This window comes from Pseudophryne corroboree, chromosome 3 (assembly GCF_028390025.1).
Source record: "Pseudophryne corroboree isolate aPseCor3 chromosome 3, aPseCor3.hap2, whole genome shotgun sequence".
Lineage (NCBI taxonomy): Eukaryota > Metazoa > Chordata > Amphibia > Anura > Myobatrachidae > Pseudophryne > Pseudophryne corroboree.
The window spans coordinates 804,152,590-804,177,589 of record NC_086446.1 but is presented as its reverse complement, the minus strand read 5'-3'; the positions used below and the strand labels follow the sequence as shown (position 1 = coordinate 804,177,589).

Below are 25,000 nucleotides of genomic sequence, written 5' to 3'. Positions count from 1 at the left end.
TATAGTGTGAGTGGGTGTATGTATAGAGTAAGTGCATGTAGGGATACGGGATAGGACCTGCTGCGGGGGATCGGAGTAAGGAGGCTGCTTTTCAAAAAGACTGCACAATACCACTGCTAGAACGCTCCGCTCTGCTGTTGCTGGGTATCTGTGGGCACTGCGCCCCCATGTGGCAGGCAAAGGTGATGCTGATCTATTAAACTAGAGATTACTGCGTGCGCTGCTGTAAAATATACAGTATGTATTTAGTTACTCACTATGGAGCTCCCTGTTTTACTGTGAGTAAGTGATATTGGTACGAGACACTGACACTGTGATGTTATGTCTCACTTAGTGGAGGTTACACATGTTCGTCCCTATGGGCCGGTACAGGACAGCGGTCCCTATGTATGTCCCTATGGGCCGGTACAGGACAGCGGTCCCTATGTATGTCCCTATGGGCCGGTACAGGACAACGGTCCCTATGTATGCCCCTATGGGCCGGTACAGGACAGCGGCCCCCGCCCCTATGTATGTCCCTATGGGTCGGTACAGGACAGCGGTCCCTATGTATACCCCTATGGGCCTGTACAGGACAGCGGCCCCTATGTATGTCCCTATGGGCCGGTACAGGACAGCGGTCCCTATGTATATCCCTATGGGCCGGTACAGGACAGCGGTCCCTGTGTATGTCCCTATGGGCCGGTACAGGACAGCGGTCCCTATGTATATCCCTATGGGCCGGTACAGGACAGCGGTCCCTGTGTATGTCCCTATGGGCCGGTACAGGACAGCGGTCCCTATGTAAGTCCCTATGGGCCGGTACAGGACAGCGGTCCCTATGTAAGTCCCTATGGGCTGGTACAGGACAGCGGTCCCTATGTATGTCCCTATGGGCCGGTACAGGACAGCGGTCCCTATGTATGTCCCTATGGGCTGGTACAGGACAGCGGCCCCTATGTATGTCCCTATGGGCCGGTACAGGACAGCGGTCTATCCTTACTTGGGTCACAGGGTGTATTATTGTGTGATATTGATCTAGTGACGGCAGGGAGCGCCCACTCACCTCAGGAGCAGGTCTGCAGGTAGTCAATTGTCTTTTCTTCATCTGAAATAGAATACGGTGAAGGAGAACAGGTCAGAGGTTACAGCAGGACGGCAGCTGAGCAGCGACAGCGCTATAACCAGAGTGCGCTACCTTAATGTCAGGCTGGTTACTATACTAGTGCTCTGTCTGCCCCCTTATTACTCTGTGCCTCCACCAATGCCCGGCGCTAAGGATGTCGTCGGTCAGAATACTGACAGCGGCAACCCAATGGGCGGGATACTGACACCAACCCCCTAACCCTAATTCTTATCCCCCCCCTAGACTGACCCTAACCTTCCCGTCCCCATAGCCTAACCCTCCCCGGTGGTGCCAAACCCCAACCCTCATTCCCCACAGCCTAAACCTAGCCCACCCTCATCCCCCAGCCAGGGCCGGCCTGAGCCTCATTTTTTTGGTAAGCGAATATATATTTTGGCGCCCCTTAGTGGGACATGAAAGGGCATGGCTTCATGGGAAGGGGCGTAGCCAGAATATCAATTCACATAACATTGCACAGTAGTGTCTGCTAGTCACATTACACCATACAGTAGTGTCCATTATTCACATTAGACCACACAGTAGTGTCCATTATTCACATTACACCATACAGTAGTGTCCATTATTCACATTAGACCACACAGAAGAGCCTCTTATACATGTTACACCACAGTAGAGTCCCTTTTACACATTATGCCATGGGGATAGAGAGAGGCATGGGGAGGGAGGGAGGGAGGGAGGAAGGGAAAGAGATAGAGGTGAGGGAGAGAGATGTGAGACATGGGGAGGGAGAGAGAGGAGAGGCATGGGGATAGAGAGAGGCATGGGGAGGGAGGGAGGAAGGGAAAGAGATAGAGGTGAGGGAGAGAGATGTGAGACATGGGGAGGGAGAGAGAGGAGAGGCATGGGGAGGGAGGACGATAGAGGTGAGAGAGAGATGTGAGACATGGGGAGGGAGAGAGAGGAGAGGCATGGGGAGGGAGGGCGATAGAGGTGAGAAAGAGATGTGAGACATGGGGAGGGAGAGAGAGGGGATGCATGGGGAGGGAGAGAGAGGAGAGGCATGGGGATAGAGGGAGGCATGGGGAGGGAGGGCCATAGAGGTGAAAGAGAGATGTGAGACATGGGGAGGGAGAGAGAGGGGATGCATGGGGAGGGAGAGAGAGTAGAGGCATGGGGATAGAGGGAGGCATGGGGAGGGAGGGCAATAGAGGTGAGGGAGAGAGAAGTGAGACATGGGGAGGGAGAGAGAGGAGAGGCATGGGGATAGAGAGAGGCATGGGGAGGGAGGGAGGAAGGGAAAGAGATAGAGGTGAGGGAGAGAGATGTGAGACATGGGGAGGGAGAGAGAGGAGAGGCATGGGGATAGAGGGAGGCATGGGGAGGGAGGGAGATAGAGGTGAGGGAGAGAGAAGTGAGACATGGGGAGGGAGAGAGAGGAGAGGCATGGGGATAGAGAGAGGCATGGGGAGGGAGAGAGGAAGGGAAAGAGATAGAGGTGAGGGAGAGAGATGTGAGACATGGGGAGGAAGAGAGAGGAGAGGCATGGGGATAGAGAGAGAGGCATGGGGAGGGAGGGAGGAAGGGAAAGAGATAGAGGTGAGGGAAAGAGATGTGAGACATGGGGAGGGAGAGAGAGGAGAGGCATGGGGAGGGAGGGCGATAGAGGTGAGAGAGAGATGTGAGACATGGGGAGGGAGAGGCATGGGGAGGGAGGGCGATAGAGGTGAGAGAGAGATGTGAGACATGGGGAGGGAGAGAGAGGGGATGCATGGGGAGGGAGAGAGAGGAGAGGCATGGGGAGGGAGGGCGATAGAGGTGAAAGAGAGATGTGAGACATGGGGAGGGAGAGAGAGGGGATGCATGGGGAGGGAGAGAGAGAGGAGAGGCATGGGGATAGAGGGAGGCATGGGGAGGGAGGGCGATAGAGGTGAGCGAGAGAGAAGTAAGACATGGGGAGGGAGAGAGAGGAGAGGCATGGGGATAGAGAGAGGCATGGGGAGGGAGGGAGGGAGGGAGGAAGGGAAAGAGATAGAGGTGAGGGAGAGAGATGTGAGACATGGAGAGGGAGAGAGAGGAGAGGCATGGGGATAGAGGGAGGCATGGGGAGGGAGGGAGGGAGGGAGATAGAGGTGAGGGAGAGAGAAGTGAGACATGGGGAGGGAGAGAGAGGAGAGGCATGGGGATAGAGAGAGGCATGGGGAGGGAGAGAGGAAGGGAAAGAGATAGAGGTGAGGGAGAGAGATGTGAGACATGGGGAGGGAGAGAGAGGGGAGGCATGGGGATAGAGAGAGGCATGGGGAGGGAGGGAGGAAGGGAAAGAGATAGAGGTGAGGGAGAGAGATGTGAGACATGGGGAGGGAGAGAGAGGAGAGGCATGGGGATAGAGAGAGGCATGGGGAGGGAGGGAGGAAGGGAAAGAGATAGAGGTGAGGGAGAGAGATGTGAGACATGGGGAGGGAGAGAGAGGAGAGGCATGGGGAGGGAGGGCGATAGAGGTGAAAGAGAGATGTGAGACATGGGGAGGGAGAGAGAGGGAATGCATGGGGAGGGAGAGAGAGGAGAGGCATGGGGATAGAGGGAGGCATGGGGAGGGGGGGGAGGGAGGGAGGGAGGGAGATAGAGGTGAGGGAGAGAGAAGTGAGACATGGGGAGGGAGAGAGAGGAGAGGTATGGGGATGGAGAGAGGCATGGGGAGGGAGGGGGCGCTTTGGGGGAGACAGCATGGAGAGGGAGAGAGAGGGGCATGTTGAGAATGAGAGAGGGGGAGCATGGGGAGAGAGAGAGGAGAGGCATGTGGAGGGAGGGAGAAAGGAGACTCAGGGAAAGAGAGAAGCATAGGGAAAGAGAGGAAGGCATGGAGAGAGAGAGGCATGAAGAGAGGAAGGGGCACGTGGGAAGAGAGAGGTGGGATGGTGAGAGAGAGAGAGAGCATGGAGTGAAAGAGGGGTAGGAGAGAGGGTTTATTAGGGGAGAGAGACGGGGGCATGGGAAGAGAGAGTGCATGGAGAGGGACATAGAGGAGGGAGCATGGGGAGGGACTGAGGAAAGGCATTGGGAGAGAGGGCATGGGAAGGGAGGAGGAGAGAGGAGAGGTATAGGGAGAGAGAGAGAGAGAGAGAGGCATGTGGGAGGGAGGGAGCGAGAGGAGAGGAGAAAGAGAGGGGGCATTGAGAGAGAGAGAGAGGAAGGGGCACATGGGAAGAGAGAGGTGGGCATGGAGAGACAGAGATGGGAGCATGGACATGTTTTCTTACAGTTGGGTCCGGGGGATGGGCCCACAGCACAGCAGCGTGTCTGGCTTGGGTGTCTCAGCCTGGGAGGGCACAGGAACTGCAGGGGCAGGCAGCTCCTCCTATCCGCCCTGCCAAGATCGTGACATCATCAAGGCAGCACCGCCTCCCCCTCAGCACCAGCCAGTGTCAGCCACACAGGAGGTAGAGGAGCCAGAAGAAATTAGGGGAGGCCTCTCTAACCTCACTCCTCCTCCTCTAGCCGGACCACGTCCTCTTTGTCACGGATCACACAGCGGCAGTGTGGCGGCATACTAATGACTGCCTTATTGCCTCCCCCTCAATCCACCTATGCTCTAATTGCTCTGAGGCACAGGACACACTGGGTGATGTCACTAATTGCCCTGAGGCACAGGACACGCTGGGTGATGTCACTAATTGCCCTGAGGCACAGGACATAATGGGTGATGTCACTAAATGCCCTGATGCACAGGACATAATGGGTGATGTCACTAATTGCCCTGATGCACAGGACATAATGGGTGATGTCACTAATTGCCCTGAGGCACAGGACATAATGGGTGATGTCACTAATTGCCCTGAGGCACAGGACATATTGGGTGATGTCACTAATTGCCCTGAGGCACAGGACACGCCTGTAGTCACATGGGGTGATTCTCCTACTACAGAGTTGGGGAATAAGAGAAACCAATGAGGATATCCGGAGTGATTCTTACAGTGACCACAATCCCCCGATACTGACGCATCTGCAGACGGCGCTGTACCCGGCATCTGCAGACGGCGCTGTACCCGGCATCTGCAGACGGCGCTGTACCCGGACTGTAGAATAGATTTGTATTTCAAATTGTGCCTAAATTTCATCCCAGAAAGATGATTTCCCATCAGTACATGTGACTCGGCAGTGAGGGGGTTACTGAGGGCGACGCTGGGAGACGGGTTACCTGGCAGGTAATAGTCTAAGACTTTAATGATGGCGGGTTTCAGGCCGGTCACTAGGACTCTCCGCTCAGCCAGGATCTCCAGGGTCTGGGGCTCAGACGTGACCTGAGGAGAGAGGAGAGAGTTACAGGAGACCTGACACAGGACAGATACACCTTATATATCACCTTCTGTAATGGCCGCTGAGGGATTACTCCTCTCATGCTGGTGCACAGAAGGGACAAGCCAATGGGACAGGTTAGTAAGCTCTTGGGTCAAGGGTACTTCATAGTTGCACGACTTCCTGGCTGCTCTCTCCGCGACTCAGCATGGTGGCGAAGCAGAGGTATAATGCATCAAAGGGGGCGGGATGAGGGCGGGCCTATGTAAATATAGCTGCACGAGGGCACGCCCCCAACCCTAAAATGCAGAGATCGCCGGCATTATTCAGCAAGAATCACATCATCAGCTGCCCGAACCACTCACTACACTCACAAAGTGGGGGGCCAGATCCGCGGCCGCTGCAATTATCAGGAGACTCACCTATTCTTTTTTATTTGGGGGGTAGGGCCACCCGATTTTCGGGAGCCTCCCGAACATTCCAGGAGAATAGGCAAATATGGGTTACTTATGCAGTGACACTCTCACTTACTGTGCATCCTTATATCTGTCAGACTCTTTCCTATGTGACGGTATCGCTGCGCTGTTCTCTGACAGGTAATTGTGCTTGTCAGAGTGGCGTGGCCGGACGGTTGGGGGGAGGACCACGGGGGCTGCGTGACGTCACACACAGCCGCTGCGGGCCAGGGAGCGATGAGTAGCTCCCGGCCAGCACGCTAAAGCTGCGCTGGTCGGGAGCTACTCTTGAAGTGCAAAACATCGCCGCTGTGCGATACCTTTGCACTTCTGCGGGGGAAGGGTGGGCGGCACTGACATGCGGGGTGGACTAGCCCTGTGCTGGGCGTCCCCCCACATGTCAGTGTGAATGATCGTAGCTGTGCTAAATTTAGCACAGCTACGATTATCTCGTGGGGAAAAAACCATGTGCAGTGCAGGTGGGGCAGATGTAACATGTGCAGAGAGAGTTAGATTTGGGTGGTTATAGTGTTAATGCGCAGGGTAAATACTGGCTGCTTTATTTTTACACTGCAATTTAGATTTCACTTTGAACACACCCCACCCAAATCTAACTCTCTCTGCACATGTTACATCTGCCTCCCCTGCAGTGCACATGGTTTTGACCATTAGCTAACAAATTTGCTGCTGCGATCAGATCTGAATTAGGCCCCTCTGTTACTCCGAATCCTCCAGGTTACTGGTGACTGAATAGTGCGACGTATAGAGATTCCCGGTGTGAAAATTCCAGGATTCCGGGAACACCGGGGCACGTGTTTGTGACGCATTTCCCTCCTCCGCTTTCAGGATGTAATTCATGTTTGCGTGTAATCACTGATGGACGCGCTGGTGAGCGACGACCTGCAGACTGCGTAATGATCACACTGCGCTCGCACTGAGATCTGTATCGCAGAGTGACTGACAGAAAGGGACGTCTGGGGGAGGTAATGGGGAGCGGCAGGCGCGTCATGGACATTTTTGTGGCCTGTATCTGCTGTGAGCTGTATGTAGAGTAACATGGCGGCAGTGTCGCTTGTGACGCAGTCAGTCTGCGTTGCTATAGGGCCACCCTAGCGGTTGCTGTTCCGCATTCTTGCGCATTAGCTGTGTGTGTGGGTACGCAGGTGTAAATGGCCACTGCGAATGCAGCTGCGTACAGACATGAATGCGGCCCTCAGCGCATCACAGCAGGCGCCAATGTCACATTCTGTTCCCTACGGCAGTACGAGGCCGGGGACACTAGTAATGGCTCGCTGCGGTTTTATCCTGTTCTGATTGTGGAAAGATAAAAATAAAAAGTACAAATAAAAAATTTGTATAAAGTCTCAAAGTCTCCTCTTCCGGGAAATCACACATGGATGCTCCCACGGTGTCTGCCCCAATTCCCGTATACATTATTAATAAGGGGTGGCCATATGCCTAATCCGTATAGTCACAAGTCCATCAATTGTGTATTACTGTAGAGTAGTATATAGACGCACTCTATAGCTATATACTGTATTCAGCCGAATGCAGACAGTTTTTTTTTTAATGATCTTAAACTCAATTATTTACTGTATACTGAGGAAATCATTTTTAATTGCTGTCAATTTTCATCTATTGTTAATTTACCTTATTATTTATTTATATCAAAACATCGCTTTTATTTATATAAAAAAAAATTGTATTTCGGGTATAAATAGTTACAGCGAAATATAGAGGTTAAACAGTAAACTGCATATAGGGCCTCATTCAGGGGACCGCCCATTGCTGGGCAAGACCGCCCAACACGCTGACCGGCGCCTCCCCCCGTTCAACAAGCAGAAATTGTGAACACATCGCAATGTCTGCTTGTTAGCAGAAACTGAGGATGGCTTAGCTGCACCCACAGGAGTCCCGTCGCCATGTTCTGGATCGCGGCGGCTGCGTGTGACGTCATGCAGCCGCCATGATCAAGCCCCCAACACTCCCCCATTTGGCCGCCTCCTCCCCCCATTCGCGCAGCATCGCCCCCGCAATGTTCCGTCTCCGCCCTGTACAACAGCTTTGTCAAAGGCTTTTATTCCTGGGATCCTGCGCATTGTGCAGTAACTGCATTAGGCTGATGCAAAGATAGAGATTTTTTTTTAAAGTGACTGGGTCCCTCCACGGCAGCTATCGGATCGGTGTCGCTGATCTCAGTGATGTCATCAAACAGCATTGGTGGCGTCAGTGGGATGGATTGGCTGTTCTTCGCGGTAGCGCTTCGTGAGGACGCACAACTGGACGATGAAATGGCAGTGGGAGTAACCAGTGCAGAATTGCCAAATACTTCACTGCACTGATCACAGTAACCCCACTCCATTCTAGCTGCACCACTTCTCCTCCTGTTGTGGTCGTGAACTTTGTTGTAGAATTTTCTGAGAGCTTTCAGTTTATTCACTACCTGCTGCTGCGTGCGCTCAATGGGGGTCATTCCGAGTTGATCGCTCGCTAGCTGCTTTTAGCAGCATTGCGCACGCTAGGCCGCCGCCCTCTGGGAGTGTATCTTAGCTTAGCAGAACTGCTCGTAAATCTTTTCCTGTAGTTTCTGAGTAGCTCCAGACTTACTCCTATCTTGCGATCACCTCAGTCAGTTTAGCTCCTGCTTTGACGTCACAAACACGCCCTGCGTTCGGCCAGCCACTCCCCCGTTTCTCCAGGCACGCCTGCGTTTTCATCTGACACGCCTGCGTTTTTTAGCACACTCCCGGAAAACGCCAAGTTACCACCCAGAAACACCCCTTTCCTTTCAATCACTCACCGATCAGCAGTGCGACTGAAAAGTGCCGCTCGGCCTTGTGTAAAACTGCATAGTTTTGTGTAAAAGTACTTTGCGCGTGCGTACTGCGGCCTGTACGCATGCGCACAAATGCCGTTTTTTCACCTAATTGCCGCGCTGCGACCGAAAGCAGCTAGCAAACAACTCGGAATGAGGGCCTATGCCCTTTGAGGTAAGTATCTTGGCAATGTTGGTGTACACTGTGGCATTCTTCACTGTCCCAGTGGTCTGCTTCCAGATCTCCTCCTCCCCTCTAATAGCAAGCAGCTCCCTGATCTCCTCCTCCTTCCAGTGCGCCATGCTGTCTCTCTCCGTCTCCCCTGCAGCACAATTGTGACCTCAGATGCCAGCAGGCACTGCCACGCCTGATCAGCCAATCAGAGAGACCCTGCTTCTCAGCCAATCAGCCAGGGCTCTGCCAGCTCAGCCAATAACTGCTGTTAACCGAGACCCGTTTCTTAAATCCCATGTTGGACCTTTTCAGACAGAAAAAAATTCTGGGTCGACCCTTCCTGTGCCGGGAAATGACCGGTTTGTTTTCTCTGTCTGAAAGGGGTATTATACCCTTTTCAGGCAGAAAACCCGGCTTTTACCCAGCATTTCAGTGACGGGTCGTGTTTACTGGGTCAAGAATTTCTACCTTGTAATTTTGCGGATCAAAACGGGTATTTCGTCTGTGTGAAAGGGTCAACCTGGGTAGAAATTCCCGGGACTCCGACCCTGGTAAATTCTAGGGTCGAAGTCCCGGGAATTTCACACAGAAAAAGGACCCGTGTTTTTCCATGTAAGGGTGAAATGCGTTGTTATAGGCGGAGATCGGGTCTGTCACCCAGACAGCACGCTATCAGGACCCTGTAATGCCGGCAGAACCTCTCTACTGTGCCCTGTATGCCATCGGCTTTATGGGCCGTGGGTGCATCCATGTGTTATTTCCCGGAAGAGGATACGTCCAGACTCTCTCTATATTATATACAATTTTGCTGTTTTGTATTTTTATCTTTAAAGATACATTTTTGATATTTTTACCTTTTTCTCAGTGTTCATGTACTGTATGTGATGTGTGTCTACCGGTAATATATATGGCTGACATATAGGATATTTATTGTGACAGTAACATGGGGACACTGCTAGAATATACTAATAAAACGATTATATAGAATTTAATCCAATTTGAGATATTACTCTTTTAAAACTAACCCTAATTCCGGTAAAGGTTCTTGCGCTGAGTATCTACATGTTGCTGGATCTGTGTATAGGGTGAGGGAGGTCCCCTTATACCCAATACTGGCTTACCATGAGAACACATAAGGAGCGCAGTCTATGACCCTTAACCTTACATACTGGTGACATCATCACTGCCCCCCCCCCCCCCCCCCACAGACACATGAGCCGGAGGTGTCAGTCTGATATCCATATACAGCGCTGTGAGATCCTCTCACCTTCTCCATGTAGACGGTCACCTGGTCCTCTGAGGTCTCCACGCGTTTCACCAGCGGATTATTCTGCAGCTGTAAAGTAGAAGATGCGTCATAATTAGGAGTGTCCGCTCTTATGGGAGAACAGATATTTGATCTGTATGGGAGGGTTTCACTGTATATTAAATCCACACTTTATGTTGTAGAGAAATGGCTGATTAGGTGACGTGCGTTATATTCTCTCCCTGATTCGCTGTCTGGGCCGGAGGCGGGGGTGAATGTTGGGCTGATGTGTGTGCGGATGAGCGATATTCTGGTACTCTGCCTGCGCACAAAGTGTGGGAAACCCTTTTACTGCGCACGCATGAGCCAAGGTGTGTGATGGCGTGTGCATAGGACATCGCTATGACATGAGACGGCTTCTCTGATCCATGGGCGGGTCAGGGCGGAGACCGGGAGGTGACTTAAAGTTATCGCAAAAAGACGGGTGTCATGGGCGTGTTATGGGAGTGTCAGGGGCGTGTTATGGGAGTGTCAGGGGCGTGTCAGGGGTGTGTTATGGGAGTGTCAGGGGTGTGTTATGGGAGTGTCAGGGGCGTGTTATGGGAGTGTCGGGAATGTTATGGGAGTGTCAGGGGTGCGTTATGGGAGTGTCAGGGGCGTGTTATGGGAGTGTTAGGGGAATGTTATAGGAGTGTCAGGGGAATGTTATGGGACTGTCAGGGGTATGTTATGGGACTGTCAGGGGTATATTATGGGTGTGTCATGGGCGTATTATGGGAGTGTCAGGGGTGTGTTATGGGAGTGTCAGGGGCATGTTATGGGTGTGTCAAGGGTGTGTTATGGGAGTGTCAGGGGCATGTTATAGGTGTGTCAGGGGTGTGTTATGGGAGTGTCAGGGGGCGTGTTATGGGAGTGTCAGGGGAATGGTATGAGAGTGTCAGGGGCGTGTTATGGGAGTGTCATGTGTGTGTTATGGGAGTGTCATGGGTGTGTTATGGGAGTGTCAGGGGCATGTTATAGGTGTGTCAGAGGCGTGTTATGGGAGTGTCAGGGGGCGTGTTATGGGAGTGTCAGGGGAATGTTATGGGAGTGTCAGGGGCGTGTTATGGGAGTGTCATGGGTGTGTTATGGGAGTGTCATGGGTGTGTTATGGGAGTGTCAGGGGGCGTGTTATGGGAGTACCAGGGGTAAGTTATGGGAGTGTCAGGGGGCGTGTTATGGGAGTGTCAGGGGTAAGTTATGGGAGTGTCAGGGGCGTGTTATGGGAGTGTCAGGGGCATGTTATGGGAGTGTCAGGAGCGTGTTATGGGAGTGTCAGGAGCGTGTTATGGGAGTGTCAGGAGCGTGTTATGGGAGTGTCAGGGGCATGTTATGGGAGTGTCAGGGGCGTGTTATGGGCGGGGCGTGGATGTGTATCAGCATGCAGCTGGAATCTCTCTCACAGCACTGCAGCCACAGTGGCCATATATTAATAAAGACTCTGCGACAGGCGACAGCGCAGCTCAAGGAGATTATGTTCTGACCAATGGTGCAGTGATCACCAGCGCAGTTGAGCTTTGCTCAGATATGCAGAATGAGCATCGCAGGGTCTGCCCAGTCTATCACACGGTAGTACGCAAGGGGAGGGTCTTACACCAGCATTTGCATATTATTCACACTTAAAAATTTCTGCAGAAGAACAGTCATTTATACTGCTTTTACTAGCACTGCACACTGCACAACACACAGGCCGATGCTAGCACTGCACACTGCACAACACACAGGCCGATGCTAGCACTGCACACTGCACAACACACAGGCCGATGCTAGCACTGCACACTGCACAACACACAGGCCGATGCTAGCACTGCACACTGCACAACACACAGGCCGATGCTAGCACTGCACACTGCACACCACACAGGCCGATGCTAGCACTGCACACTGCACAACACACAGGCCGATGCTAGCACTGCACACTGCACAACACACAGGCCGATGCTAGCACTGCACACTGCACAACACACAGGCCAATGCTAGCACTGCACACTGCACAACACACAGGCCGATGCTAGCACTGCACACTGCACAACACACAGGCCGATGCTAGCACTGCACAACACACAGGCCGATGCAAGCACTGCACACTGCACAACACACAGGCCGATGCTAGCACTGCACACTGCACAACACACAGGCCAATGCTAGCACTGCACACTGCACAACACACAGGCCGATGCTAGCACTGCACACTTCACAACACACAGGCTGATGCGTGCACTGCACAACACACAGGCCGATGCTAGCACTGCACACTGCACCCCCCCCCGCACACACACACACACACACACAGGCCGATGCTAACACTGCACCACACACATAGGCTGATGCTAGCACTGCACAACACACAGGCCGATGCTAGCACTGCACACTGCACAACACACAGGCCGATGCTAGCACTGCACACTTCACAACACACAGGCTGATGCTTGCACTGCACAACACACAGGCCGATGCTAGCACTGCACACTGCACCCCCCCCCCCCCCCCACACACACACACACAGGCCGATGCTAACACTGCACCACACACATAGGCCCTCATTCCGAGTTGTTCGCTCGTTCTTTTTCATCGCATCGCAGTGAAAATCCGCTTAGTACGCATGCGCAAAGTTCGCACTGCGACTGCGCCAAGTAACTTTACTATGAAGAAAGTATTTTTACTCACGGCTTTTTCTTCGCTCCGGCGATCGTAATGTGATTGACAGGAAATGGGTGTTACTGGGCGGAAACACGGCATTTCAGGGGCGTGTGGCTGAAAACGCTACCGTTTCCGGAAAAAACGCAGGAGTGGCCGGAGAAACGGTGGGAGTGCCTGGGCGAACGCTGGGTGTGTTTGTGACGTCAACCAGGAACGACAAGCACTGAACTGATCGCACAGGCAGAGTAAGTCTGGAGCTACTCTGAAACTGCTAAGTAGTTAGTAATCGCAATATTGCGAATACATCGGTCGCAATTTTAAGAAGCTAAGATTCACTCCCAGTAGGCGGCGGCTTAGCGTGTGTAACTCTGCTAAATTCGCCTTGCGACCGATCAACTCGGAATGAGGGCCATAGGCTGATGCTAGCACTGCACAACACACAGGCCGATGCTAGCACTGCACACTGCACAACACACAGGCCGATGCTAGCACTGCACACTGCACCACACACAGGCCGATGCTAGCACTGCACACTGCACAACACACAGGCCGATGCTAGCACTGCACACTGCACCACATACACAGGCCAATTCTAGCACTGCACCACACACACACACACACAGGCCGATGCTAGCACTGCACACTGCACCACACACACAGGCCAATGCTAGCACTGCACCACACACAGACAGTTTCTAGCAGTGCACACTGCACCACACACACAGGCCAATGCTAGCACTGCACCACACACATAAACACACACACACACACACACACGCCGATGCTAGCACTGCACCACACACACAGGCCGATGCTAGCACTGCACACTGCACCACACACACATGGACAATGCTAGCACTGCACCACACACACACACACACACATGGACAATGCTAGCACTGCACACTGCAACACACACACACGGGCAATGCTAGCACTGCACATTGCACCACACACACACATGGACAATGCTAGCACTGCACACTGCACCACACACACACATGGACAATGCTAGCACTGCACACTGCACCACACACTTGGACAATGCTAGCACTGCACACTGCACCACACACACATGGACAATGCTAGCACTGCACACACACGGGCAATGCTAGCACTGCACATTGCACCACCAGTAGCGGATCTTGCCACGGGCAAGCAGGACTTTTGCCCGCGGCGCCGCCTTCCGGAGGCACCATAGCAAGATCCGCTACTGCCCCAGCTGCCCTCTGCTACTGCCCCCAGCTGCCCGCTGCATCCCGCTGCCCGGGGAACTAGACGCGTAGTTTCCCTTCATGGAGAGGACTTTTACTGTGCGGTGCGCGATGACGTCATCGCGCACCGCACAGCAAAGGCCCTCTCCACGAAGGGAACTAGACGCTACGCGTCTAGTTTCTCTTTGTGGATAGGACCTTTGAGGTACGGTGCGCGATGACGTCATCGCGCACCGCACAGCGTTTCAGCGGCGCTACTCTGAACAGGGGGCGTAACTGATCACGCCCCCTGCACGAAGCCACGCCCCCTATTTCCCGCCCGGGCCGCAAAACGCACTGGAACCGGCCCTGTGCACCACACACACACATGGACAATGCTAGCACTGCACACTGCACCACACACACACACATGGACAATGCTAGCACTGCACACTGCACCACACACACACACATGGACAATGCTAGCACTGCACACTGCACCACACACATGGACAATGCTAGCAATGCACACTGCACCACACACACGGGCAATGCTAGCACTGCACACTGCACCACACACATGGACAATGCTAGCACTGCACACTGCACCACACACATGGACAATGCTAGCACTGCACACTGCACCACACACACACACACACATGGACAATGCTAGCACTGCACACTGCACCACACACATGGACAATGCTAGCACTGCACACTGCACCACACACACATGGACAATGCTAGCACTGCACACTGCACCACACACATGGACAATGCTAGCACTGCACACTGCACCACACACAGGGAATAATAAAGGTAACAGGAGTTATTTTGTACTGAAGAAGAACACAGATGATATATAGGAACTTACTGTCTCTCTGCACCCTGCATGTAGAACAAATCCAGACATCAGATTCACCATCACCAGCGCCATGTTAGAGGCCGGGCGTGTCCCCGTATACCTGCAGTAACAGTGAGTACAGTGTCACCGAGTGATATATCCCACACACAATATGCTTCTACTGTCTGACATTATGTGTCTATTATATGTTTCAATATAGGATACAGTTCTGTACCATGCGGGGTACTGTACATATATATATATATATAGTAGAGATGTGCGGCTGGCACTTTTCGTGTTTTGTGTTTTGGTTCTAATTCCACTTTTCGTGTTTTGGTTTGGCTTGGTTTTGCCAAAACCACCCTTTCGTGTTTTGGTTTTGGATCTGGATGAGTAAAAAAAAACATAAAAACAGCTAAAATCACAGAATTTGGGGGTAATTTTGCTCCTACTGTACTATGGGCAGTATGGATGGTGTAATGGTTAGCATTACTGCCTTACAGCACTGAGGTCATGGGTTCAATTCCCACCATGGCTCTACCTGTGCGGAGTTTGTATATTCTCCCTGTACTTGCGTGGGTTTCCTCCGGGTACTCCGGTTTCCTCCCACAATCCAAATATATACTGGTAGGTTAATTGGCTCCCAACAAAATTAACCCTAGCGTGAATGTGTGTACATGTGATAGGGAATATAGAGTGTAAGCTCCACTGGGGCAGGGCCTGATGTGAATCGGCAAATATTATCTGTAAAGCGCTGCGGAATATGTGTATGCTATATAAATAACTGGTAATAAATAAATAATATTAACCTCAATAACATTCATTTCCAGTCTATCCTGAACACCTCACAATATTGTTTTTAGGCCTAAAAGATGAACCGAGGTGGCTGTATGACTAAGCTAAGCGACACAAGTGTGCGGCACAAACACCTGGCCCATCTAGGAGTGGCACTGCAGTTGCAGACAAGATGGCACTATTCAAAAACTAGTCCCAAACAGCACATGATGCAAAGAAGAAAAAGAGGTGCAAGATGGAATTGTCCTTAGGCCCTCCCACTTACTCTTATGTTGTATAAACAGGACATGCATACTTTAACAAACCCATCATTTTAGCACAGGGTCTGCCACACGACTGTGGCTGAAATGACTGGTTTGTTTGGGCCCCCACCAAAAAAGAAGCAATCAATCTCTCCTTGCACAAACTGGCTCTACAAAGGGCAAGATGACGACCTCATCCTCCGATTCCTCACCCCTTTCACTGTGTACATCCTCCTCACAGAGTATTAATTCATCCCCACTGGAATCCACCATCACAGGTTCCTGTGTACTTCCTGGAGGCAATTGCTGGTAAAGGTCTGACCACCCTTGAATCCTCGCAAAGCGAATGAAGGACTCCATCCACAAGTCCCACATACTTTGCGGAATTGCTCCGTCTTAGCTGCTCCATCAATTTCTCCAGCTGTTTCTGCAAAAGCCTGATGAGGGGAATGACCCGACTCAGGCTCGCAGTGTCTGAACTGACTTCACGTGTGGCAAGTTCAAAGGGTTGGAGAACCTTGCACAAGATGGAAATCATTCTCCACTGCGCTTGAGTCAGGTGCATTACCCCTCCTTTGCCTATATCGTAGGTGGATGTATAGGCTTGAATGGCCTTTTGCTGCTCCTCCATCCTCTGAAGCATATAGAGGGTTGAATTCCACCTCGTTACCACCTCTTGCTTCAGTTGATGGCGGGGCAGGTTCAGGAGTGTTTGCTGGCGCTCCAGTCTTTGGCATGTGGTGGCTGAATGCCGAAAGTGGCCCGCAATTTTTCTGGCCACCGACAGCATCTCCTGCACACCCCTGTCATTTTTGAAAAAAATTCTGCACCCACAAATTAATTGTATGTGCAAAACATGGGACATGCTGGAATTTGCCCACATGTAATGCACGCACAATATTGGTGGTGTTGTCCGATATCACAAATCCCCAGGAGAGTCCAATTGGGGTAAGCCATTGTGCGATGATGTTCCTCAGTTTCCGTAAGAGGTTGTCAGCTGTGTGCCTCTTATGGAAAGCGGTGATACATAGCGTAGCCTGCCTAGGAATGAGTTGGCGTTTGCGAGATGCTGCTACTGGTGCCGCCGCTGCTGTTCTTGCAGCGGGCGGCAATACATCTACCCAGTGGGCTGTCACAGTCATGTAGTCCTGAGTCTGCCCTGCTCCACTTGTCCACATGTCCGTGGTTAAGTGGACACTGGATACAACCGCATTTTGTAGGACACTGGTGACTCTTTTTCTGACGTCTGTGTACATTCTCGGTTTTGCCTGCCTAGACAAGAGGAATCTAGATGGGATTTGATACTGGGGACACAGTACCTCATACAATTCTCTAAGTCCCACTGAACTAATGGTGGATACCGGACACACGTCTAACACCAACATAGCTGTCAAGGGCTCAGCTATCCGCTTTGCAAAAGGATGACTGCTGTGATATTTCATCTTCCTCACAAAGGACTATTGGACAGTCAATTGCTTACTGGAAGTAGTACAAGTGGTCTTCCGACTTCCGCTATGGGATGACGATCGACTCCCAGCAGCAACAACAGCAGCGGCAGCAACAGCAGGCATACCACTCAAGGATCCTACGGAGGAATCCCGGTTAGGAGAGGAATCCTCAGTCTTGACAGTGACATGGCCTGCAGGACTACTGACGTTCCTGACTGAGGAGGAAGTTGACGTTGAGGGAGTTGGTGGTGTGGCTTGCAGGAGCTTGGGAACAGGAGGAAGAAGGGATTTAGGTGTCAGTGGACTGCTTACGCTCTTACCCAAAGTTTCACAACTTGACACTGACTTCTGATGAATGCGCTCCAGGTGACGTATAAGGGAGGATGTTCCCAGGTGGTTAACATCCTTACCCCTACTTATTACAGCTTGACAGAGGCAACAGACAGCTTGACACCTATTGTCCGGATTTGTGGAGAAATAATTCCACACCGAAGAGGTGGCTTTTTTGGTAGTTTGCCCAGGCATCACAATGGGCTTCTTCATCAGACGGACAACAGGTGTTTCCCCCGGTGCCTGACTTAAACAAACCACATCACCATCAGAATCCTCATCGTCAACTTCCTCCTCAGCGCCAGCAACACCCATATCCTCATCCTGGTGTACTTCAACAGTGACATCTTCAATTTGAATATCAGGAACTGGACTGTGGGTGCTCCTTCCAGCACTTGCAGGGGGCGTGCAAATGGTGGAAGGAGCCACCTCTTCCCGTCCAGTGTTGGGAAGGTCAGGCATCGCAACTGCCGACACACTTGGACTCTCCTTGGGGATTTGTGATACCATCTCAGAATGCACAGTTCTTTTCTGTGCTCTTTCCAGCTTAACTCTTTTAATTTTTCTAGCGGAAGGATGAGGGCTTCCATCGTCATGTGAAGCTGAACCACTAGTCATGAACATAGGCCAGGGCCTCAGCCGTTCCTTGCCACTCCGTGTCGTAAATGGCATATTGGCAAGTTTATGTTTCTCCTCAGACCATTTCAATTTCTTTTTCAATTTCTTTTTTTGGTTCTTTTACTGAACTTTGGCTTTTTGGATTTTACATGCCCTCTACTATCACATTGGGCATCGGCCTTGGAAGACGACGTTGATGGCATTTTATCGTCTATGTCATGGCTAGTGGCAGCAGCTTCAGCACTAGGAGGAAGTGGTTCTTCTTGATCTTTCCCTATTTTATCCTCAAAATTTTTGTTCTCCATTATTTTTTGGGAGTTATATGAGACAATATGCGGCACAGGAATTACTGGAATGACTGATGGACAGGACACTACCACTGGTCTGATGCAGCACAACACAACAACACTTTATACAGCTACACTGGATATATGGCAGCAGAGAACACCAACACTGTGACTGGCTGGACTGATGCAGCACAATACACTGAGTGACTACACTGAACAGCACAACACAGCACAAGATTCACCACCCCACTTTCCCGCCCCCACACAGACACTGGAGGACGGAGAAACGTCCTCTCACTACACTCTCCGAGACTGGAGTGAAAATGGCCGCGATGCATGGCTCTTTATATGGATCCAAATCCCGCGAGAATCTGACAGCGGGATGATGACGTTTTGCCGCGTTCGGGTTTCCGAGTCAGGCGGGAAAATCCGAGCCTGACTCGGATCCGGGCTCAAGACGTGAAGTTCGGTAGGGTTCGGTTCTCTGAGAACCGAATCCGCTCATCTCTAATATATGGGATACAGTATTATACCGGGCACAGTACACAATGTGTATACAGTATATAGGATACTGTGCTATACCATGCCCCACCCCTTTCTTTGAAGCCCAACCTCCTTTCTGACGCAGGGGCACCTTCGGCGCCTGGAGGGTCCCACATTTACAAAGTTGGGAGGTATGGAAGTGCCGGGGGCGGGGCCTGCATGGGAGACGTCACTGGGTAGTGGTGGTGCAGAGTAGTCTGAGCGGAAGCTCTACAATGCAGGCGGCATCAGGGCGGCACAGGAGCTTCAGCCAGAGGCTGGATCCCGTCACAGCTTTCAGTCACCGGGATGTGCACCGTGTGAGGCCTGGAGGGGGGGGGGGGGGGGGAGTGCGGTGAGGTAAATGGCTCAGGAGTCACGGGCTAGTACCAGAGCCAGATTTACGGGATGCAGTTGATGTGCCGGCTGTCAGGACACCTGTCAGACTTTTTGCAAGATTTTATACAGTAATATTATTAGTATAATACAAAGAGGATATTTCTAACATATTCTTTGTATTTTTCATATACTTTATACAGTCAGAACTCTGGTACAAATGTTAATATGACAGGAAAGGCTCTGCCTCACCTGCCTCACCCCACCGCACGTCACTGGGGTAAGGGTGGGGGGGGGGGGGATTAGCAATGCCGGGAGACACCTTGCTGGAGAGGCACTCCCCCCCCCCCCCCCCCCCCCACTCTGCTGCTATCCCAGGCTTGTCCACATTCACCAGGAGGCTCATGGTTTTTAATATAGCTTCCTGCTGCGCTGCAAGTCTTACTTATCCTCCCGGTTCTTCACTGTCCTGCGTGAGAATCCGGACTGTGCATGAGGAAAAGCGGGCGGGGGGGGCTGTGCAGGAGACTTCATAATACATGACGTCACGTTACTTAAAGGCCGGCCAGTGCAGGGGTGTGGGTAGCGGTGGCTGCCAAGCAGTGCACGCTCAGTCACAGTCATTGCCGGCTGTAACTCCGCTCTGAGCCTCACTGCGTCAGCCTCATCAATCAGAGCCGCACCGCCAGTCTCAGATGCCGCCGAGCTGCCTGCATTGTCCCTGACACTACCAGCTTCAGACCCTACCACTCTCCAAGTGCAGCATCAGATCACTCCCTCCTGCCGGCCACTATACTGTAAGTGCTGTGAGGGTTAGGTCTAAATCCTACCAGGCTAAAGGATCCCTGACGTCACAAGCACGTGACAAGTGACAACAAGGGGAGGAGCAAGGTCCCAACATGGGAGCCCAAATGTACCCTACGGGGGCTGGCTTTGCTTACCACGCTTTGGGTACGCCATTCAGCACCTGGTTACTAAAGGCAACAGATGGTGACGTGGATAGTGACAGCGTTGTCCCAGTGACCTTGCTCCTCCCCCTGCCAGCGCGTGTCATGTGGTTGATAAACCAAAGGTCATGTGGTCCACTAGGATTTAGTAACGACTGTAGCAGCAGCCTGTATTATTACACCAGCTTCCTGGCCTGCAGGCACCACCCTCAATCACTCTTTACCGGAATCCACAGGTGACGTCACCAACAATACACCACAATGCCTCCCTGTCATCGCTCCCCTCCGCCACTAAGTCCTCACCTATGCGCAGATGTGCGTAAATCAACGTAAGTATCAGGGTGGCAGAAAACCGCGGGATCTGGTGCAGCCGAAGATGGTCAAAGTAAGAAAAGGAAAAGAACACGAGTGAAGAGGGTCCTGCTCGTGAGAGCTTACATTCTAAAGTCATCACCAGTTTTCTGCAGAAGCACTGAGCGCATTTACTGCATGTAAGAGTATTAGTAATACTGTAGATCTTGTGGAGAAGAGAATTTATTGATCAGACACGAGGAACCACTACCTGTGTCACTCACCGGAACTGCACTTTGATCTCCACTAAGTCACTTTTTACACAACGAGTTTGTGCTGATAGGTCGAAGGCAGATTTTCTGACAGTGGGTGGAGTATGATAGCGCTGAACAACCTGCGTAATAACATGTAAGATAAATAATAATAATAATAATATTCTATACAGTAATCTTTACGGTTTGGCCTGCCTCCTACATGCATATATGGTGGGAACCACTCCTCCAACAGCTGCCGCTACTACGGAGGTGGGTCACACCCAAGAAGGAGATGAGGAGGACCTGCTGGTAGGTAAGTAAGCAGCCATGGGAGGTAAGGGGGTTAGGGTAGAACGAGTAGGGGAGAGGGACGTTACTGGATGAGGTAGAGAAGCAGGTTGGTATGGGGGGGTGGGGTGGGGCACAGCAGGGCATACAGGGGGGTGGGGAGTGACAAAGCTGGGGGGGTGGATTAGTAAGGGAGTGGGCAAGGAATGGACAGGGGTAGACCGTGTTGATCCACAATATGCAGGGTCCCTGTACTAGTAGTAATAATAATAATAATAATAATAATAATACTAGCCTTTGTCACCTCATGAAGTAATGATTAATACTATAGAATTCCACCAACCTCCTCCCCTACCCAGGGTTGACAGAACCAGCTCCCTCTGTTTATCACCTACCAAGAAATGACAGATACAGTAAAACCTGTCCCACCGCACCTGCATATACACAGTCCCACTCCCGGTGGCGGTCACGGTGTATTCCCCGGGGATGTCTGGAAGTGGCGCCCTCTGCAGGAGAAGTCGGTTGTCGTTATCAACTTGGAGCTGAAGCTGAAACCCTCTCTCTGTGGTCACCTGCACGGCCATGCTGCCAGTTTTGGTGGAAGTTAAGGAGGCAAACTTTGCCATAGCCTGAATGCCGACAACGGTGTCCTGAGAACAGCGGGAAGAAAGTGCAGAGTGTGAGGGTCTATAACACATATAAGGATCGTACATAGAAGATTTACACTTTCTCTATAACGCTTGGCCTAAGTCACGCAGCCAGGGCCGGTGCAAGATTCTTCAGCACCCTAGGCAAATCTTTGGCCCACGCCCCCCCCCCCCCCCGCCCCAATACACGGTGGCAGCGTCTACAGCCACCACCTGTCACTAACATAAATGTCAGTGCCACACTAAAGAGATATTTTCTCCCACATCCTCCCTCCTCAGAAAGCTGCCAGCTGCAGTATTGATTAGACTGTAACAGTCTATAGCACTTGTTACTAGATTTCTCTTCTAATAAGTAACCGTCTCTGCTATTATAGCTGCATAATCTATAATAGCAGTCATGACCAGTTCTAAACCTTGTAGCGCCCAGGGCGAACGTTCCTTTTGGTGCGTTCCCACTTCCCCATCGAAATCAAGGACAGTGTGTGCCAAAGGTGTGCAACAAAAATATAGCGGCATGGCTTCACGGAGAAGGGGAGTGGCCACAGAAAAGTACCAATTCACATTACAACACACAGTAGTGTCTGTCAGTCACATTACAACACACAGTAGTGTCTGTCAGTCACATTACACCACACAGAAGTATCCCTTATACACGCCAGGAAGAGCCCCTTATACATAGTGCACCAGGTAGAGAACCTTATACACATTACGTCAGGTAGAGCCCCTTTTATACACCTAACACCAGGTAGAGCCCCTTTTATACACATTGCGCCAGGCAGAGCCCTTTAAACACATTGTGCCAGGTAAAGCCCCTTTTATACACATTGTGCCAGGTAGAGCCCCTTATACATATTACACCAGTTAGAGTCTTTTATACACACTGCACCAGGTAGCCCCTTATACACACTGCGCCAGGTAGTGGCCATAGGGGGTCATTCCGAGTTGATCGTAGCTGTGCTAAATTTAGCACAGCTACGATCATGAACTCAGACATGCGGGGGGACGGCCAGCACAAGGCTAGTCCGCCCCGCATGTCAGTGCCGGCGCTCCCCCTCCCCTGCAGAAGTGCAGGCATCGCACAGCGGTGATGCCTTTGTACTTCAAGAGTTGCTCCCGGCCATCGCAGCTTTAGCGTGCTGGCTGGGAGCTACTCATCGCTCCCCGGCCCGCAGCAGCTGCGAGTGACATCACGCATCGGCTGCGGGCCACTCCCCACACGGTCCGGCCACGCCTGCGTTGGCCGGACCACGCCCACGAAACGGCGGCCAAACACCGCCATTTCGCCCCCTCCCGCCCATCGACCGCCTCTGCCTGTCAATCAGGCAGAGGCGATCGTAGCGCAGCGATGGGCGGCCATGCGCAGTTCTGACCCGATCGCTACACTGTGAAAAACTGCAGCGTGCGATCGGGTCAGAATGACCCCCATAGTCTTTAAGCCTACTCACAAATTGCAGTACTTACAAAATTGCTGGCTAATGGCTATCCATGATCTCCTTTCCAGGAAATGCTCCCCCGACTCCTCCCTCTCTCAGGCCAGGTCTGGTGTTATAGGCTCCCTTGCATGCAGGAGCCGAGTCACTTCCTCTGACTGGGAAACTGACAGCTCCGCCCCCTGTCAGTCAAAGAAGCGCTCTGACCCCTTCGTTGTCACTGCTGTTGCAGCTAAACTGGAGCCGACAAAGCCGCCTCAGGGATGACTGACGCTATAAAGGTATAGCTGCCACCAGCTCACCCTTGTGGACTGCGCTGCCTCAGCTTCTGCCTGCGCCGTCTACAACCGCAAAGACTCCCAGTGCCGCCACTATGTTTATAGCCTTGCTTCTTGCCGTGGACGGCGCTGGAAGCTTAGGAGTGAGCCGGCGCAGTGCAGGTGCTGAGCGCGCGCGCCTGCTAGCCATGACGTACAGTCACAGTGGTAGCAGCCGCTGTTAGGATGTTCAGAGGCATACTTTTTTTTTTCTGTTCCACTCAGTGACTCAATGCCGCCCTCTAAGTGCCGGCGCCCATAGGCAGCTGCCAAAAGCTGCCTAATGGTAGCGCCGGCCCTGCACGCAGCTGAGAGTCTTATTCCTCTGGGTAACTGCACGTACATAATTACAGATGTGTCCTCATACACTATTACCGCAGTCGTGCCAAACAGCCCTTCTCAGCGCGCCAGGTCCCCAGCAACGTGACTTGTTCCGAGCATCCTTTTACTGGAATGTGCATCTCAGTCGCACAAATTATAAAATCAGATGCAACAAAACTGCTTAATGGGCCTGCACTGATTCATCTTTACATATGCAAGAACATGAGTCTGAATCAGTATATGACGTGCTACGGCGCAGCGGTCGAGGCTTTTTTTATGCAAAATTCCACTGTGCTTCATTGGCAACTTTGTACATATTTTAAATGAATTCCTGTGCCGCTAAAGTTACAGCCCGGCGTCTCTGGTACAGACTGAGTGGTGTGCCGCTAAAGTTGTAGCCCGGCGTCTCTGGTACAGACTGAGTGGTGTGCCGCTAAAGTTACAGCCCGGCGTCTCTGGTACAGACTGAGTGGTGTGCCGCTAAAGTTGTAGCCCGGCGTCTCTGGTACAGACTGAGTGGTGTGCCGCTAAAGTTGTAGCCTGGCGTCTCTGGTACAGACTTAGTGGTGTGCCGCTAAAGTTACAGCCCGGCGTCTCTGGTACAGACTGGTGTGCAGCTAAAGTTGTAGCCCGGCGTCTCTGGTACAGACTGAGTGGTGTGCCGCTAAAGTTGTAGCCCGGCGTCTCTGGTACAGACTGAGTGGTGTGCCGCTAAAGTTGTAGCCCGGCGTCTCTGGTACAGACTGAGTGGTGTGCCGCTAAAGTTGTAGCCTGGCGTCTCTGGTACAGACTTAGTGGTGTGCCGCTAAAGTTGTAGCCCGGCGTCTCTGGTAAAGACTGAGTGGTGTGCCGCTAAAGTTGTAGCCCGGCGTCTCTGGTAAAGACTGAGTGGTGTGCCGCTAAAGTTGTAGCCCGGCGTCTCTGGTACAGACTGAGTGGTGTGCCGCTAAAGTTGTAGCCTGGCGTCTCTGGTACAGACTTAGTGGTGTGCCGCTAAAGTTGTAGCCCGGCGTCTCTGGTAAAGACTGAGTGGTGTGCCGCTAAAGTTGTAGCCCGGCGTCTCTGGTAAAGACTGAGTGGTGTGCCGCTAAAGTTGTAGCCTGGCATCTCTGGTACAGACTGAATGGTGTTTCGCTGCACCTGTGGTGCAAATAAGATGCA

At 52.0% G+C, this 25,000-nt stretch overlaps 1 protein-coding gene across 1 annotated transcript in view; it reads right to left on the bottom strand.

Moving 5' to 3' along the window:
- LOC135057451 (alpha-2-macroglobulin-like protein 1) overlaps positions 1–25,000 on the bottom strand; it is a 275,363-nt gene that overhangs the window by 1,880 nt on the left and 248,483 nt on the right. Inside the window, exons 34-39 of the mRNA XM_063963344.1 lie at positions 21,559–21,774; positions 20,867–20,976; positions 14,797–14,887; positions 10,069–10,137; positions 5,259–5,361; positions 1,046–1,087 (exon numbers count right to left, since the gene is read on the bottom strand). Of these exons, the coding sequence (XP_063819414.1) occupies positions 1,047–1,087; positions 5,259–5,361; positions 10,069–10,137; positions 14,797–14,887; positions 20,867–20,976; positions 21,559–21,774 (630 nt within the window). The 3' untranslated portion in view covers position 1,046. The remainder of the gene's footprint in view (positions 1–1,045; positions 1,088–5,258; positions 5,362–10,068; positions 10,138–14,796; positions 14,888–20,866; positions 20,977–21,558; positions 21,775–25,000) is intronic.